The sequence below is a fragment of the Entamoeba invadens genome (genome assembly GCF_000330505.1).
Source record: "Entamoeba invadens IP1 unplaced genomic scaffold scaff_1105074724605, whole genome shotgun sequence".
NCBI lineage: Eukaryota > Evosea > Mastigamoebida > Endamoebidae > Entamoeba > Entamoeba invadens.
The window spans coordinates 103,429-116,754 of record NW_004443753.1 but is presented as its reverse complement, the minus strand read 5'-3'; the positions used below and the strand labels follow the sequence as shown (position 1 = coordinate 116,754).

The following is a 13,326-nucleotide window of genomic DNA, read 5'->3' as shown; positions in this document are numbered from 1 at the left end:
ACTGAAGAATTACAACTTGAAGACCCTCAAATACAAGAAGATTCTGTAAATGAAGTGATTGAACCAAATATCACTCAAGAAGACACTCAAGTCAAATCACCACCTCTTTTAAGTTCTCAAATCGAATATGTGCCTGAGGATAATACAGTTCCTCCTCTTCCTTCTTTTTCCCCCTCAAAAGACAGCGACGATTCTCTTTCAGAACCCACACTCTCATCAACATCAAATTGTTCAACACCAAGTCCACATACTCTCAACGTCATCCCAAATATTCAGAAACAGAAATCAGAAAGTGTTCTTCTTAGACCAACAAAACTAGCTCCACACATCGACTCAGAACCTCAACAGACCTTTAAATCACTTCGAAAAATTCCTCCAACTCTCCAGCCACGACTTTCCGCGTCTTCTCCTCATGTCATTTCCAAAGAAGAAGAACTTTCCGTCAAAGAGAAGCTTCGCCTATTCGAGTCCAAAGTCGTTGAGAGTAATCCCGTCGTTCCCGTTCGCACAGGAACGACGATGAGGAAGTCTACACTTGGTGGTCAACACTTATAATTGTACCTTTTTAATTAATTTTTACTATTCATTAATTAGACAAGAAACTCTATTTTCCAGTGCTGCAAAGACCTTGAAGAAACACATCAAAAAATAGTTTACTTAAGCTCCTCGCACCACAAGTTTTCCTTTCTGATTTGTTCCTCCTCTTCTGGAGTGAAGTCGTTGACAATACCAAATGTTTTTCGGATCTCTTCCGGTGTTTTCCCTCTGATCATATTCGCAACAGTCTTGCAAGTGACGTCCAACAACCCTTTGACGTCCATGAAGTTAGCTGCTTGGAGCAATTCAAAGAGAGTCGCTTGGTCGACGTTACAGAAGTTTTTGTCCCATGGCTCAATAGCAGTCGAATCCTTCTCCTTGTCATCTCCAAGTAAAAATGAGTGATTGTGATGGTATGTCATGAACTCAATGACCTTCTCGAGTATTTTCCCTCGGACGTTCATGAATGGGATCGTTGGGTTATCTTCACTGAAATCCTCCAAAAGGTTCTTGACTACTCCAGAGTTCTTCGCAATCTCTCGGTCTACTACAAATTGCATCAAATCGCTACTTTGCAGTGTTACGGTACGTCCACTTGTTGCCATTCTTTTCTTTTTAAGTTCTTTGAGTCTTAAATAGGTAACGTTTCAAGTTATTTTAATAGTTTCTTTCCATTCTATTCAAATATGAAAAATATACTAGTTGTTGAATTATAAAATACTAGATAAGAGTACTATAATTAATATAGTTCTTTAACTATATAACTAGTAAACCACAATACGATGAGTTAATTGTGTTGAAGTTTGTCGACATCATAGATCCTGTTATTCTCCTTCTTGACTTTATATATTCTTACCATCCAATGGACCGATGTATAGACCTCTTCAAGATGTTCCAACTTGATGTCTTTGACTGCTATTTCTTTACGGCGGACTCTATCATATCCAGAGGGTTGGTTCTGTTCCGTGTACAGTTCTCCAAATCGGTAGTAACACAATTTGTACATCAAACTGTTCTTCATCGTCTCTGTCGCATTCACTCCAATATCAAAATCATGACTCTCTCCTAAATAGTCTTTCTCTTCTATACTCTTATCAACGGTCCCTCCTATTCGTATCATCCACGGAAATTTGTTGATATCATCTCCTCCATACCCAACTACTCCTCCAAAAATCACTAACACATAGTCCACGTCCAATTCTTTCAGTATCTTATAACTCTCTTTCTCGTTTTTCGCAAACGCTCCACCCACTCTCGCTATATGCGAATTGTTCCACGTGTTATTGTCGACAATAGTCGTGCGATTCGCTATTGCTGCCAACTGATATCCATAATCCCACCACGACATGACCTTGGCATCAACCGGCGTGTTTTGATTCAGCCAGCGATATGAATCTCTGAAGTCATCAAACACTATAAATCCCCCGTCATACGTTGGCACCTTCATGACAATAGATGGCGACGAGTAACTTTCTCTCCCCGCAATAAGACAATGGGACGCGTATCCAAGTAAACAAATCGACAGCACCACTGCAATATAGATGCCAATCCTTTTGAATAAGGTAGTGTTCCCTCCTTCGTTCTTATTCTTCTTCGTCTTCTTCTCCGGTTGTCCGGTATAGATCATTCCATTCACTGCTTCATACATTTTACTCAGTCCAACACTACTTACTATACACGCAGCAGTCGACAGAATCAAAATAAGTCGTGTCATAACACCAGAGAAATACACCGTCACCATCACTAAGAGTATCATAAAGACCGTCTCGTCTTTCAGATCCTTTAATAAGAAATAGATCCCAAGTGGGATCAAGAAGCAGATGATATGCAAATCAAAGTAGAACGTCCCCCAACTACTGGGCTGATGTTCACTCACACTCGCTATAATCGGGATGTGTTCCTTCGCATACGTGGGGTCCAGCAACGCGTAGAATCGTCCAGTCCACGGACTGATTTTACCGGTAATCGTTAACACAACAACACCCACAAAGCATCCGATAATCACCCCACCAATGCACTTCTGGTAGAACTTCTTGAACTGTGCGTCGCTCACTTTCTCTTTGATCCAACTGAACACCACATAGACTTGGAGCAGAATCATCACAAAGAGGGCTGCCATATGTTCCGATGATCTGATCGGTTGATATCCGATGAACGGCACTTGCATCGACAATAAGATGCCGACAATATAGAACGATGTGTATGCTCGGTACACTCGATTCGAGTACTTCCCGGTGATCAACAAGATGAAGACGTGGAGGGGGATGATATTGATCACAAAGACATATGCTCCCCACGACAGTGCAACGTAGTAATACGCAACAGCCGTCATAATTCCTCTGAGTGGACTCCCCGTTTTGACTGCTTTGATCCACATATAGAACGTGAAGAGGAGTGCAAAGATCGAGATGCATTCATTGTCATAACTCCCAGCTACAGATCGGCTGATATACCCCGGAACTATAGCAATCATGAACGCCGCTATATACGCTGCGCCCTGGGTCGAGACTTCTAAAGTCATTTTATATCCAACTATAACAGTAAACGCCGCAAAGACTGGACCTAAGAAGACGCAGATGTCTTTGATGTCAACCGTCAAGTGAAGAAACTCCAAGACTCGATAGAAGAAGACTGAAGTATACATTAAGCCCGGATAGACTGTTGTACCAACTATACGACCAAGGGGGTACCATGCCGTCTCGTCAAACCAATTGTTGAAGGAGTCAAGTCCATTCGCCAAAAGGAACTTCGTTGCTCGGTAATTGAAGTACGGGTCAAACTCGTGGATTACCGACTCATATCGAAGCACAGAATATATTCGTATAAGTACCGCTATCGCTACACAGACAAGGAGGTAACTCCCTCGGATGGCGGTGCTGTTCAGTGTCTTCCGGATTAACTCCATCTCTGATTTTCAAGTTCTTTGAGGACTTTATTCGTGTTATTAAGATGAATCTATTTTATAGTTTATTTACTATCTATGCAACCTCACTTTATTCTAGTAAAATTAAATAGTAAAATAACTATACTTGATACTAGTATTAGTATATTAGAGTATTAGAGTATTATAGTTCTATTATAGTTCTATTATAGTTCTATTATAGTTCTATTATAGGAAAAATTAGCTGGTGATCTTTAGGACGATTATTCGAGCGACAGTATAGATCTGAAACAAGGTGGTATCCCCATTGATAGCAGTTTCATCGTCAATGGTATACCCCAGATTTAAATTTCTATTATACGAACCGTTATACCCAGGCGTAGCTATGGAAAGTCTTCCGTCATGGTTTCCCATATCAAACCAATAAATACCTTGCGTGTATACATAGAAGCCAGCGCGCCGCCGACTTGGTGTAAACATTTTTGGTTGAGTGTCCTTTCCATTTCTAAGGAGAACAAAGATGTAATGGTTATCATCGAAGTTGTCTGTATTGCCCGTTTGATCTGCAAAGTTCACGATCGGCTTCTTTGTGTAGCCACCGAAGACATTTCCGCGCGTGTCGTGAACTATCACATAGACATCTTCCTTGTTCATCACCGCACTAACAAATGATTTCATCGACTTATCACTCTTTGAGTCGTATATCCTCTCAAACGACTCAAACGGGGTCCATCTCTTTAGCGTTGATATATTCGATTGAATGATTGCGTCAAAATCAATAGGAATTGGCTCTTGAATACGATCAGGTATTGTACCCATCACTGAATCTTCCGGTTTTTGCATTAAACAGTGAATATAAAAACTTAAGAAGTCATTTGTTTGTTCTTCTGTAAAGTCCATTCTCGAGTTTTAAGTTTTTTGTTGTGTTCATTGAAATTTGAAACTTTAACGTCTTTATTATTAAAATCTTTGAAAATGTTTTACAAAATGTTATTGGTCATCTGTGTTGTTGAAAACCATCCAAAACTATATCAATGGTAAAATAAATTAGAAACAAACTATAAAACTTGAAAAGGAAACGTATTGATGGGAGGTTCGTCGTACCATCGATTTGGTGAAGACAACACTAAAAGTGTTTTAACGTGCGAGTTTAAGAAGGTTTTGGTTTTAAGTGTTTCATTGTTTTTTGTTTTGATGAGTGGAGCGTTGTTTATAAGTCTATTTATAGTCAAAGTACCCCTTCCAGACATAACGGAGACAACAAGAGTAGTTGGTACTATTCAAACACTCCAAATTCCTATCCATGAAGTTTTGGAACAAGTTGACCAAATTGCGAAAAGTATGAGAAGGTCGAATGTGCTTGGTCAAATAATAGGGGAAATTGTGAATACAACTCTTTTGAGTGTGCAAAACAACGAAATTACTGATAAGGAACTTGTAGTGCAATTTGAAGCATTTTTAGATGGTTTTTCGGTCTTTTTAGAAAAATTGAACGATTCCATTTTCAAGAGATTTGTACCTGATTCTCTTGTGAGTGAAGTCCGTGAACTTGCAGATAAAATTAAAGAAATGAATCCAATATTAATAGAATTGTATGGAAAGATGACAGAAATAAACTCAAATTTTAAAGGATTTTTTAGCGTCTTTGACATCATCCAAAAGAAGATGAGCGTTCTTTTGTATAAAACACCACAAATTGAAAAGATGTTTAATAATCTGAATATAGCATTAGATATGGGAAATGAAAAGGCGAAAATGATTGTTGATATGTGGAATCTCTCAAGTGTTGTTTTTTCAATTGTGTGTGGTTTTATTTTCTTTTCTTCGTTATACATTGGGTACTTTTCTTGGTTTAATTTATTCTGAAGTGGCTCTTTCTTTATTATCTATATGCATTTTCGCTCAACTAAAATAATATGGGAATAAATGTCGAATGTGAAGTCGATAAAATAGAATCTTAAAATATATAATCCACATACTAGTAATTATAATTCATTAAATTAAATGTTTATTAATAAAAATGTAGTAATTTTATTAATTAATTATACATTAAAGTTTAATAATTAAAAAATAGATAATGAGTAATAAAATGAATACAATAAAAACAAAACTGTATTTATTATAAAATAAAATGAATAGATGATATATTATTAGTTCAAATTAAATATCATATTTTAGATGGTGAATTAAAACTGTACGAAAAATGCAGTTTTTTATTTTTTGTAAAAAATCAAGTCCACAAAATGTATGTTTTGAAAAACGATGAGTTTTTCAAATTGTTTTCAGCAAAAGTTTCGTTGTGGTGCAATACTTAAACAACCCATTTTTTCAGCCAAATTATTTAATAAAATTAATTAAAAAACAAAAAGTAATAATAATTTGGTCAGAATAAAACGATGTTGACTGAACTATTCGTTAGGAAAGTGTGTGTCAAAGTGAGTGTTTGGGTCGGACGTGGTTACCAATAACATGATTTTCGAAGGTGTCAGAATGAGTACTTGACAAATCGGTTCCTCTTACATAACCAAAAACTCAGCGACCAATTTCGTTGATTTTACCAGAAAACTTTGGGACAGGCGAATTTTCTTCGAGAAAATATAGAAAAAATGTTTATGTTTTTAATTGTGTGTTTCGTTAATGAATTTGGTCTTTTTTTGCCTATTTTGCTATTCTAAAACATCTTATTTTTAAAAACCATATTTATTTAGTATTCATAACTATTAACTAACAACAGTCGAATATTTCAAGTTCGGCAGAATGGAAATATGGCAAAAATATAGTTTGTGTATCAGTGGATGTGCAATGCCGAATATGAAATATTACAGTGGAAATGGTCTGTCATTATGTCTAACAGTTATGAATCTATAACAGGCAATAAATTACTGATATTAAAGGAAATTGAATAAACACATAGAAATACTTCAAAGAAAGCCATTTTACAATTATTTTGAGGCACTTGAACAATTTTGGTGTAGCAAAGGTGTTGTCACAAATCCATTATGAAAAGAATGGACAGATTTGCTGTTCTGGATTTAACACCCATCGAGTTGGTTTCGAAGTAATAAGAATTATTATAAGAAAAAAACTATTATTTATAGTAAACTTTGTCAACCACAGATAAAATAGTAAAAATAATTGGTTGTTTAGTTATATGTCATAGAATTTTTTACAAAACAAAACTTTGGGGTGTTTTGTCAAAAATAATAATTTGAAACTGACCAAATTTTCTTCGTTAAAACCAATATTTATTTTTTGCAATAACTACTATATAGATTATCAAAAAACAGATTAAAAGTGTGTGTCATAAAAATTTGATTGTTGTGTTGAATATTGATTACTATATCTTAGTCAAACGGTATAAGATATGCCAACAAAATTTTAAAGATATTGAAAATATAAAGTATTCGAATGATTATAAAGTGTTTTTTTCTAAAAAGGGAATTATTCTTTTTGCTCGAAATGGTTGTCGAGTTTTCGAAGTTTTGAACGAATAAGTAAACAAAGGTTTAACACATAGTATTTCCCGGCAAACTGGGTTTGTAAGAGCCATTGAAAAAAAGTTAACTTTCAATTGAACCACACGTAACGTATTGCCGTTTCTGAAATGTCAATTTAAATTTAACATAATATTTCCATTGCAAATGGGGATTTTATATGAAAGTGAGTGACGAATGAAGGAGTGACAAACTTGCCATAAATAATACCAAAACCGGTCAAACACGAAATAAGGAGATGAAACGAGGGAAGAGCGAATGGAATGCATGGAAGACATTTGCAATGAAAAACTCAAATAACCAAAATGAGTAAACAAGACGTTGCCAAGAGCATTGATGTGACAGGGGACAAAAAAGACTGGGACTACTTGAAACGTTCGAGTAAGACTTTTGAAGCATGTCAACAAGGAGCATTACTTGGGCTTTTATCACTCTTTGGTGTACAATATGAGATTGAAAAGGTCTATAAAAAGTCCACAAAAACGTCACCATTACTTACTGTAAAAAGTGTCGAGTACTTTAACAAGAAAATTGATGTGATCAATTATGTGACTTTAGAGATGGACAAAGCAGTCAAATGCTGTGGTCAAGAGAAGAAGTGGGCCTCCCGATTAATCAAACGCTCGATGGATGCTTTATCGTTTTCCGTCTTATTAGAAGTAGCTGCGGAGAATTCAATTGCGTGTCAAATGAAGAAGACCCGGAAGACTGAATTTACTATAGTAATGAAGAAAGTGCGATCTATAACAGCTCAACTCCATAATATGTTATTTGTTTTAGATAAAGAAACTATACGCGATTTCGGACTCTCCGTCAATCGAACTATTATCGATAGGATGGCGGGGTCGAATCGTAAAAGTTCGTTAATAGATCGAATAGTCACCGTTAACCCTTATGATCAACAAATTGAAAAGTTATTTGAAAAGTATATCTGCAAGGGAGTATATAACAATTTAAGTGCTTTTAAACCAGTTCCAAGTATTTTACTCGACTTCGACGGAACTAATTTGGAAGTCAAAAGTTTCATCTCAGACTCGTCTGACGACCAAAAACGAAATCGGTCTCCTATCGCGTAGAATTTATTTATTATATCAAAAATACAATTATTATTGATTTGTGTTGCTTTAATGTTGAGTTTGTATTTTTTGGCTTTGACTTTGCTATTAATAATTATTGTGATTATTATTATTTTTTCACCGAGTTTTTGTTAAAAAAACGATAGTTTTCATGCGTTTTGTTTTTAGAATCAATTGGGATTTGTTTAATTCAATTTTATTCATTTTAATTTATTTTTTTATTTCATTTTTTTAGCAATGAGTTTTTTTTCGCCGTTTTGGAATAAAAAATAAAACCAAAGTTGGCAATAACATGGAAATTTGTAATAAACGTCTAATCTTCGTTTACTCTATTGACTAATTCCATATTTCAGTTGCATTAAATATCTATTTCGGGATTTCTTCAAAAAGATAATTCGAATGTGTTTTTTATTGTTTTTAATTCTTGTTTTAAATTTAATTAAAAAATTAAAATGTTTTATTTAACATTATTACACAAAACAAAAAATGATCAAATAAAACAGTTTTGTAAATCAGAAAATGAAATGAAGATTGTTAATGTAAAAAGAAGAAACGTTAGAGATGGAACAATGACAGTTAAATGCAAACACACCACAAACAATCAGAACAATACAATCGGATTTAAACAAATTTTGAACCAACTCAAAACAGTGTACGGGTATGTGAATGTTGGTGATACTGAGATTTACCAATTTATAAAACCCAAAATCATTTACGTTTGATGTCTTTAAATATTTTAAATTTTTAACTTTTATAAAAAAAATTTTATTATAAATTTTTATTATAATTTTTATTATAATTTTATTATAATTTTTATTATAATTTTTATTATAATTTTTATTATAATTTTTATTATAAATCATAACAATTAATTATAATTATAATACTTTTATTAATTATCAATGCAAACAAATCTTAAAAACATGGTTCTACTTTACTTCCTCCTGTTAATTCATTCTGTCATAAGTCAGTTATATTTCCCCGATAAATTGTCGAGTCTTCCCACAATGTCCGAACTGACTCGCAAATACAACCTTCCCTCCACACTCACCGATTTGAAAGTGATAACACACGACAAAGAGACGGTTCACCTTTATTACATTCTTCATCCCAATGCCACACACTTACTTCTCCTTTTTCAAAGTAACGCTGGCGCTTTCATTGACCGCCTTCAATTATTAAAGCAATTTTATAATCGGCTTAACGTCCACGTTGGTGTGTTATCATATCGTGGGTTCGGTGTATCCACCGGTAAACCAACGGAAGACGGCTTAACTGACGACGCGGTGTCTGTATTAGATGCCCTATCCGCAACAATTCCGCTTAATAATATCACATTATTAGGACGGTCTTTGGGCGTTGGGGTTGCTCTCAGTGCTGCTCAAAGACGTGGGGTGTCTAAGTTGATACTTGAGAATGGCTTTTCAAGTTTGAAAGAGTTCCGCAAAGTCGACACAAAAGATCGTTGGGACAACCTCTCAAAATTTGAAACTATTAACAAATCTATTAAAATACTATTTCTCGAGTCAATGAATGACGAGATTGTAGATAATAGAATGACAGAAAAGATGTTCAATCATTCGGTAAATAAAGGATTTGATGCGAAGATTGAAAGGTTCGAAGGAGCAAGACATATGTCTTTGCCATCGTTTTTGAAGTATTATGAAGTTATTGGAGAATTTCTCAAAGAAAAATAAACTATTTGATATAGTTTTTGTTAATATTAATGTTTGGTTTTTGATTTACTGGTTATACGACTAGATGAATTATCTCGTCGTAAGTCATTTTATTAATAATAATATTATGATATAATTCTATTTTGTCAAAATAGAATAATCACTTTAGAATCTAAAACAAAATATAGTAAAAATACTATTAGTTAAATATTTTTTTTGTTCCAGATTGTGGTGTGGAATGGGAGTACATTTGGGGGAAATAATAATGTGTAAAATGAAATGAGTTATGTAATGGACATCCTCGTTTGCATGGTCATCTTTGGTACGACGGTGTATATACTCTTTACAACAAAGAAGAAGGAAAATGTCTCAGTCGGAGTACACGAAAAGAAACTAAGGGACAGACTCGGTGAAATCAAAATGAGTGCAGAGGTACAAATGGTTGTCTCAACAAATGTGATTGACGGAATACTCGAATTGTATCAAAAGGAAAATTTGGTTGTTTTTACTCCACTCTCATATGAGGTCTTGACACCAAACGAAATTATTGTGATTCCATTTGAAGAGAAAATAAAACTCTACCAGACGTTCAGATCGGTGAGGTGGGACCCACGGAACTTCTTAGTTGTGGAAAACAGAGGAAGAATACCACACTTCCACACAAACCAGATTTTCTTCAAATTCAAACACGCACACGAAGTCGATTTGTGGTACAACCACACACGAAATAATCACACTGAATTTCCGTGTTGCCCTCCTAAAAGAACAATCGACGACGTCTTGGTGTACTCTACGTGTTGGAGGTTGGCACACTCGGAGTTGGAAATTGAAAACTTCAATGAAAAAATGCCGCTTAAATTTTTACCATTGTTTCGCGTGGAACACGTTCGTGTCTGTGCAATTCCAAAGTCGTTTTCAACGCTCAATTTTTCATTCGATGGGTGCATCGAATCCGACACAACTGTGTCTCATATCTCTAAAAGTTCTCCGTTTGTCAGAGTGGCTGTGAGAATTTTAGGAATCCCATTTACCTTAAGTGTGCAGGCGTTTATCTCCAAATTCCATTTCAGGGTGAACCAAAAGAATTCACACATACTCTGGGCAGAGGTGTTATCTCCGCAACTTATTGGGGTCTTTGTGTCTTTTGGCGGGTGGATTTGCCCCGTTTTGTCTTTTTTGGCGTCATTAGTTTTGTTTGTCTATGCAAGTTTCAGCATTGGAAAAGTAAACAAGCACGAACTTGACAAAAATACACAGTACGCGGCACCGTCGTTGTTTCATTACAAAACAGCGCACATTGCTTTCAACCATTTGAGAGAAGAGGAGGTGTGAAATTACAGTTCGAATTATTATCGAAAAGTTGTGATTAAATGTTTAGCATATTATCGTTTCATTTTGAAATTACAGATAAAAAAAACCACTTAATTTACAGTTTGGCCGACTTGACAAGCGCGTCCAACTTGTTTTGTATTTCTTTGTTCGGTGCTATTGTGAATGCAACCGTTTGGACCTCGTTAATTTCCTTCACAATTGCGGAAATGACTTGGAGTTGCTGGAAATTGAAAATATCATCAGTCCCCTCGAATGTCAACGGCATTTGGTTTATGCTGATGATGTCGTGGATCCAAATGGATACAACGGGTACCTTTGGCAAATGAGCCTTTTCGAGTATTTTTCTGTAATTTGCGAAATTTTTGGAGATTTGGAAGTGATCCTCGAGCGCTTTGAACTTCGAGAGCTTCGACTTCTCTGTCTTAGCAAACAGTGTAGGGCTTTCGATTGAGATCTTAACCAAAACGCTGAAGAGGATGTATGCGATGTTGAAGCCTTTAAGCTCAAAGCACATTTTGGCGATTTTTATCACTTGTCCGATTTTTGTTTTGTTCTGTTGAAGGAGTACAAGGAACATGTTTTCTATTCTTTTAGTCTTGGTGATGTAGTTTTGCATTGAGTGATTTCCACAGTCGAGATACGCTTCGTATGCTTTGATCTGAACAAAGGACTTGTAATCGAAGAGTACAAGTTGCTCTGCCAATACACTTACCTTCTCAGAGAGGAGTTCTTCGATTTCACTGTCAAGCTTCAAGTCGCTTGGGTGTTCTTGTGTGAAGCTGTTGTTGGTGTACAAGCTGACTTTCACTTTTCTTGTGCTGAGTTGCAACAAATTCAGTTGTTCTGTAAGTGCAAGTCTGAAGCTTCCGCTGAGTCTTTTGGATGTCAATATTTCGCTTTGTTTCAATTTGGTGATGACGTCTGGCTCAATTTGTGCAACGAGTTTCCCACTTTGCTCGATCCAAGTCAAAACAGTCGTTTCAAATCGACGTTGGCGTTGAGCCACTTTATCGTCATTCATCATTTGCTCTTTGACAATAGCGTTGAACTCTTCCACTACTTTCTCGAAGAAAAATTGCTCTGTCATGATGTAAGGAATTGTATGGACAAACTGTCTCAAGTATGCTTTGTTCTCGAAAAATGGGTCGAAAAGGATTTGGACCAACGTCTCCTTCCTTCCTCCAACAACACTTTGCATTTCCACGTTATCGTCTTTGAAAAATGGGTCATGTGCGTTCGGTTCAAAAATCTCTTTTTCGTACATGTCAAGACATTGGAGAAGCAAATTCAACCCGATCATCTCCGGTATCCCCAACTCACCTTCATTGTTTAAAAGCACTTTAAAGAGGTGCAACGATATTGTTCCCGTCGTGTTTTGAAGATGCGAATAGATTTTCGACGCCGCTTTGATCAACACTCTTCGGTTACTTGACATCCGCCAAATACGAATTTTGAGGAGGACAATTGTGTTGTTGGTGAATGGCATTTCGATGCCGTCAAAATCGTCGATCGACTCGAAGAGGGGTTGATTCAACTCGCTGAGGTTCTTAATGAAGAGGTAGACAATCTCCTCAATTTCACTGGGGTTCAATGTGTTTGTCGAACTCAAAATGTTTTTGTCTGCACATTCGCACTGTTCGTACAATTCATCTTCCAGCACCTTTTCATTTTGAATGATTTTGTTGACCAGCAAATAGAGATGAATTGGTGCATCAAAGATCCCAACAGTCCGTCGTTTATTGAATGAAGGAATTACATGTAGTTTTGCACTTTCTTCTGGTATTTTTGCACTTTCGGAGTTTGCATTGATCTTTTTTCGAGGGGTAAAGAAAATCAAATCGGACTTGATCAATGGACTTGTGTGTTTTAGTGAGAAGTGTTGGACTCTCCTCTTCATGATGTTCTTTGTTTTTGAGTTGTCGAGTTGTTCTCAAAAATTGAAACGCGACTTGTAGAAATTACCAAAAGTAATTGATTTATTGATGTCATTAACTTCCAAAATTCGAATTCGACTCCTACAAATTGTGACGCACTACATTCTTTTCAAAAATTCAAAACCAAACACATTAACACACATCAAATAAAGTCAATTACAATAATAATGAATAAGTCGGTGTAATAATATAATAATAAGTGTGGCGCAACTCACACTTATTATTATATTTCTTTATAGTAATCACCACACTTCTAAATACATTCACACACATGGGAGTGACATGAACACATCATGTAACTTCCCTCACTACATAGTTCAATACAATTTTAATATCTATAACTATAAATTTCAGCGCTATCACAGCAAGTGGATTGGTGTTGAATGGAATTGCCTT

The 13,326-nt window shown here is 35.6% G+C and overlaps 9 protein-coding genes across 9 annotated transcripts; 5 read left to right on the top strand and 4 right to left on the bottom strand.

Annotated features, from left to right (window-relative positions):
• Positions 1 to 9: 9 nt before the first annotated feature.
• On the top strand, positions 10 to 555 carry EIN_498140 (Hypothetical protein; the record flags this gene model as incomplete). The annotated part of the gene is made up of 1 exon (XM_004261347.1): positions 10 to 555. A coding segment is annotated over one exon (546 nt), but the record flags the coding sequence as incomplete, so codon positions are not given.
• Positions 556 to 653: 98 nt separating this feature from the next.
• Positions 654 to 1,142, bottom strand: EIN_498130 (glycoprotein FP21 precursor, putative; the record flags this gene model as incomplete). The annotated part of the gene is made up of 1 exon (XM_004261346.1): positions 654 to 1,142. One exon carries the CDS (start codon positions 1,140 to 1,142, stop codon positions 654 to 656), a length of 489 nt encoding a protein of 162 aa, XP_004261394.1.
• Positions 1,143 to 1,324: 182 nt separating this feature from the next.
• Positions 1,325 to 3,442, bottom strand: EIN_498120 (dolichyl-diphosphooligosaccharide--protein glycosyltransferase subunit STT3A, putative; the record flags this gene model as incomplete). Its single annotated transcript, XM_004261345.1, has 1 exon — positions 1,325 to 3,442. One exon carries the CDS (start codon positions 3,440 to 3,442, stop codon positions 1,325 to 1,327), a length of 2,118 nt encoding a protein of 705 aa, XP_004261393.1.
• A 216-nt stretch (positions 3,443 to 3,658) lies between these two features.
• EIN_498110 (hypothetical protein) lies at positions 3,659 to 4,261 on the bottom strand (the record flags this gene model as incomplete). The annotated part of the gene is made up of 1 exon (XM_004261344.1): positions 3,659 to 4,261. One exon carries the CDS (start codon positions 4,259 to 4,261, stop codon positions 3,659 to 3,661), a length of 603 nt encoding a protein of 200 aa, XP_004261392.1.
• A 243-nt stretch (positions 4,262 to 4,504) lies between these two features.
• On the top strand, positions 4,505 to 5,284 carry EIN_498100 (hypothetical protein; the record flags this gene model as incomplete). The annotated part of the gene is made up of 1 exon (XM_004261343.1): positions 4,505 to 5,284. The coding sequence occupies one exon, from the start codon at positions 4,505 to 4,507 to the stop codon at positions 5,282 to 5,284; it is 780 nt and encodes a 259-aa protein (XP_004261391.1).
• Positions 5,285 to 7,217: 1,933 nt separating this feature from the next.
• On the top strand, positions 7,218 to 7,988 carry EIN_498090 (hypothetical protein; the record flags this gene model as incomplete). Its single annotated transcript, XM_004261342.1, has 1 exon — positions 7,218 to 7,988. One exon carries the CDS (start codon positions 7,218 to 7,220, stop codon positions 7,986 to 7,988), a length of 771 nt encoding a protein of 256 aa, XP_004261390.1.
• Positions 7,989 to 8,890: 902 nt separating this feature from the next.
• EIN_498080 (protein bem46, putative) lies at positions 8,891 to 9,685 on the top strand (the record flags this gene model as incomplete). The annotated part of the gene is made up of 1 exon (XM_004261341.1): positions 8,891 to 9,685. The coding sequence occupies one exon, from the start codon at positions 8,891 to 8,893 to the stop codon at positions 9,683 to 9,685; it is 795 nt and encodes a 264-aa protein (XP_004261389.1).
• A 258-nt stretch (positions 9,686 to 9,943) lies between these two features.
• Positions 9,944 to 10,996, top strand: EIN_498070 (hypothetical protein; the record flags this gene model as incomplete). The annotated part of the gene is made up of 1 exon (XM_004261340.1): positions 9,944 to 10,996. One exon carries the CDS (start codon positions 9,944 to 9,946, stop codon positions 10,994 to 10,996), a length of 1,053 nt encoding a protein of 350 aa, XP_004261388.1.
• Positions 10,997 to 11,090: 94 nt separating this feature from the next.
• Positions 11,091 to 12,893, bottom strand: EIN_498060 (hypothetical protein; the record flags this gene model as incomplete). The annotated part of the gene is made up of 1 exon (XM_004261339.1): positions 11,091 to 12,893. One exon carries the CDS (start codon positions 12,891 to 12,893, stop codon positions 11,091 to 11,093), a length of 1,803 nt encoding a protein of 600 aa, XP_004261387.1.
• Between the last annotated feature and the right edge of the window lie 433 nt (positions 12,894 to 13,326).